This window comes from Nipponia nippon, unplaced genomic scaffold, assembly GCF_047370975.1.
Source record: "Nipponia nippon isolate SJK-2023a ecotype South Korea unplaced genomic scaffold, ASM4737097v1 scaffold_2, whole genome shotgun sequence".
In the NCBI taxonomy this organism is placed as follows: Eukaryota; Metazoa; Chordata; class Aves; order Pelecaniformes; family Threskiornithidae; genus Nipponia; species Nipponia nippon.
Window position 1 is genome coordinate 114112748 of NW_028262336.1, and position 4445 is coordinate 114117192.

General features: G+C 52.8%; 1 protein-coding gene across 1 annotated transcript; it reads right to left on the minus strand.

Annotated features, from left to right (window-relative positions):
• Window positions 1–1564: 1564 nt before the first annotated feature.
• Window positions 1565–4017, minus strand: LOC104023119 (vitelline membrane outer layer protein 1). The gene is made up of 3 exons (XM_009476899.2): window positions 3847–4017; window positions 3143–3246; window positions 1565–2587 (listed from the first exon to the last, which is right to left on the minus strand). Exons 1-3 carry the CDS (start codon window positions 4015–4017, stop codon window positions 2293–2295), a joined length of 570 nt encoding a protein of 189 aa, XP_009475174.1. The 3' UTR covers window positions 1565–2292.
• Between the last annotated feature and the right edge of the window lie 428 nt (window positions 4018–4445).

Sequence of the window (4445 nt, forward strand, 5' to 3'; positions counted from 1 at the left end):
CAGTCCCTTTGGATGCATAAGGGCAAATGATGGCACGGTTTATGCTTTGGAAACCTCTGGAACATCTGGACTCCCAGCAGGGATTAAACAAAAGTAACACTGAATTAACTGTGTCAGTGTGTTCTGATATTCAATGTGTTCACAGAAATACTCGGCTCACAGGTGTTACTGAGAACCATTCACAATCTTCCTAAGCAAGAAGTACTTATCAGAGAGAATACCATAGCAAGCAAATTTCAAATATGTGAGTGTGGGAAATGGCTATGAACTTTACAGAGTTAAGGATATTCTCCTTCCCTCCTATGTCTTTCTCAGATTTCTGCCTCCTCTTTCTACTCTTGGTACTGAGGAAAGGGTTTGTTGTTGAAATCTTTGCAGTTCACTCTGGGACTCTCCTCATCCTTGCTGTTTGTTCCTTTCCTCCTTGAGTTCTTCCTGCACATGTGGATTATACAACTCTCCAACCAACTTGTTCCTGCATAATACCCTGTGAGATGTGGGTTTGTGGCTACTCTCTGTCCCATACTTGTTATCATGGTTAGAGTCCTCCCAGATGAGGTATTGCCTGCCTCCCCACAAGGCAGGACAAAATATGAACTCCAGAGGAGAGCTGAGCAGGAGGTCTTGATGCTGAAGGAGGTGGTGGTGGGTTCAGGAAAGGTACCTATATGATGGTCTGTTTCTGACTTCACTGCACATGCATTGCTGCAGTCTCGGAAACAAAAGTCCTCAAGGTGCCTCATTTGCACCAGGCACCTGGAGATGTTGAGATGCTGTGCTGAGCAGGCTGGAAGGAGAGGCACAGAGCTGGGGCCAGGAGCTGTATGGTGTATTTGAACGTATTAATGGATAAATGAATGTATGGTAGTCATCCCTTCACATCCTAAACATTATAGTGGAGAGAGGATGAAGCGTTCCCCTCCCTCTCCTTTGAAACCATGGTTTCTGCCAGGGCAGATGATCCCTCTTCTCTTCCTTCACTGTCCAGCCCTTACAGTCCAGCCTCCCGCCTTACCTACAGGTGTGGGGATCCTCTATGCTCACTCCCAGGAATTTGTTAGGTTATAAATTTGTTATAGAGCCTAAACACAATGAACACGAAGACCCAGCGAGGATCAGAGTGGCGATACCAGGTGGAGCAACCAGTAACCTCAGAAGTGCTGACAGAGCCCCAGACCTGCTCCCTGTGATTGCTGGAGGAGAGCAATCAGCCCCAGGCCCTCGGTGAACACCACTGAGGAGTCAGTGGGGCCATCCCCTCCCCAGGACGCCCTGCAGACTAACGAGGGTGAGCACCTACAGGGGCATGGGACTCAGGGGGCTGCAGGGGGAAAACATTAGGGGACGTTTTACAACTTCTTATGAGGTGTTTTAAGGGAGTTGTGGGAATGTGCAAGACTTATTATGGGATATTTAGGGGAAGGATTAAAGGTGGTTCTGCAAGGGGAACCAGTGTGAGGGAGAAGGGGATAAAAGGGGCTGGTCCTGGGTAACAGCTGGCTGGTCAGTATGCTTGTCTGACCAGGGCCTGCACCTGATCACCACAGTCTATCCTACAGTTTTACTAAATATTCTTATGTAATGATGTAAATAATTATTTACTACTACTACTAATTACTCTTACATTCTTTCTACCCATGTTCTGTGTGGGCACACCCTCTCTTCTGAGCCCGTGTGAGAGACCACCAGCAGCCTCCAAGCCAGACTGGTGGGCAGCAGCGAGAGCCGAGTGCCGGCAACTGGAGCGGGACCACGAACCCCAGAGGCTGGAGGGCGCCGGTGCCGGCACCTGGGGAAACCGGGGCCTGAGGCCAGCTCTGGGGCGGACTGAGGAGCTAATGCCAGCTGCCGGAGAGACCCGTTTTCCATGTGTGGGTACGCATTTCACTAGTGGACATTAATCTTGATCAGTCGAAGAGGAACAGTACCTGCCACCTGTGCTGTTCACGTGCGTGTGAGCACTGTGTGTGTCTGAGCCTACACAGGTGCCAGTAAAGGCACTGCTCTCTGTGTTCATCTGTGGCTGGCCATGTGTGTGTGCACACATGTGCACCTCCTGGTAACCTGTCCTCAGCCTCACTGCAGGCTGGACCTGGGAGCAAGGAGCTGCAACAACCTCTCATCTACTGGATGGGGCCAGGAGGAAACCCCCTGGGTGCTGTAGCCACAGGATCTCGCTACCCTTGATAAACCATGACAGAGAAAAATGCACACTGCTCCTTGTGCAAGGACAGATTCAAGGTTTAATGGTGAACCACTTTGTAGATGCCGGCATGGGGGGGCGGGTCAGGCTCATTCACAGCAGAAGACTATCATGTCATTGAGAGCTGTGTCATCCCGGATTCCCTGGGGTTCCTCCACTTTAGTCTGGAGCCCACAGATGGCCCCAGAGGTGCAGCTACTGCTCCATGGGCCAAAGTGACCCCCCGAAAGTCCCCAGCCCTCCAGCTTTGTCCCGTCTGAGCAGGTGAACCTCACATTGTTGGCCGCCGTGTCGTCGAGCAGGTGCTGCCTCTCTTCCACACGCAGCGAGAAGGAAACCAGCTTGTTGCTGGGGCAGAGCTGGGCCTTGGTCCAGTTTCCCCACCTGGCAGAGAAGAAAACAACTCGCCAAAATGTGTTCAGCCTCGGCTGTGCTGCAGTCAACACTGCAACTCGCCTGGGATCCTGGTAGTCCTGGGGCAGGGGACCTACACAGGGATGGTGGGTTTCTACGAGCACCTGTTTCACTCTGCTTCCCCATCACCCTCTAGCTGCTTGGCCACTGGGCTGCCCTGTTGCTGCAGGACCCCTTGGGAATTTCAGCTGCTTGCTTTGTCCCTGTTACTTAATATCTATGTCCTTTTCAACATAAGCATTTGAGGAAAAAGAGAAAGTACGCGTTTAAGATCTGCATTTTTGAACTCTCCTTCATCATTCAAAGTACCCTGTTCTGTTCTGTTCCCTTCCCTGGGACCAGATCTGTACCCTAAAACCTTCACACTTTGTGGCCAGGGGGACCTCAGCCACCTCCTCAAGCCCGGTGGGGAGCCACCTTCACAAGGGGTATGGGTGCCTATGGAGAAACCATTGAACTGGTTTTCCTTCATGCTCCCCAGAAGCTGCTGCCCCAAAGGAAGATGAAAAAGTGAAGACTACTCACCATCCCACGGAGGACTCGATGACTGTGCCATCTGTGCAGAGCAAACGGATGCCGTTCAGAGCCGTGTCGTCGCCAAAGAGCCATAATCCCTGGTAGGGCTCCACCTTAGAAGAGGGGATGAAAACAGGAGTGGTCAGCACCCTCCCCCATTTAAAAGAAGAGATGAGGTGAGCCCTGGTGATGAGGGGTGGTAGGAGGCTCTGGGAACAGAGCCAGACACAGGTAGTGCTGCTGGGCAGGGCTGTGAGGCAGCTCCATGGCATTTTGCGGGGATCCTTTTCGGTGTTGCCCACCTCTGCCTTTTCTCCAAACTGCGGAGCAGAGGCTCTGGATACCGGAATGCTTGGTGGCTGCTGCCCCGGGTCATGCCCACCCTCTTGCTGTGTGCTGTGACAGCCAGAGCTGGAGTGCTGGCAGGTGGGACTTGTCCCAGCCCCTTGGGAATGGGCTCTGCAGTACAGACCCCACGTCTTTTCTTACCTGATGAACTCCTCAGCTAAGAAATCGCTCACTGGCAGAGAGCCTGGAAGAACTACTCTACGCTAGAGATTTCTTGCTGATAAGCCTGCATGACTGATGCAGATACAATACAGACTGCTGCAATAGGACAAAGTGTTGTGGCCAGCACTGCTGAGACCAGAACAAGATAACATCATTTCACAGCAGGATTTTTTTCACACCCCAAAGAAGGAATGAAACCTTACCTTCAATTCAAAACCCTTAGCATAGCCACTGGGGCAAAATTGTTTGGGCCCCCAAGAGCCCCAGGGGCCTCCGTTTGGCACCATGAGGAGGGACTCATATTCCCGTGCCTCCATGCCCTGGAGGCAGCAGGAGCACAGCAGGCAGAGAATGGCTGGGATGAGCAGCTGCATCGCGGGGGACCTGCTCGGCGCCTCACTGCATGGAGGTGATGGCATGGGGGAATTTATGAGCCAGGAGAATGGGTGGGAGTCCTTGGGGAGTGTCAACAAACCCTGTAGGGAGTGCTGGTTGTTGCTATGTACTGCTCCTGTTGACTGCCTGTCCCTCAGTGGTGGGGCCACCCTCGCCAGGCAGAAGAGATGTCATGGGTGCATGCTGGCCAGGGGGCTTGCGGGCTGTGAAAACTTGTGGATTTGAGAGAAGGGAAGGGGGCAGAGCTGGGACCACTCTCTGAGGAGGTGCTGTGGTTTTGAGGAGGGTCCTGGAAATGCTGTGAGGAAGGTGTTGGAGAGAGTGAGGTGGGAGGACGAGTGGTGGACTGGGAGGGGAAGAAACCTCTGAAGGGCCTGAGGCAAAACAGAGGTGGAGGGGTCTCAGG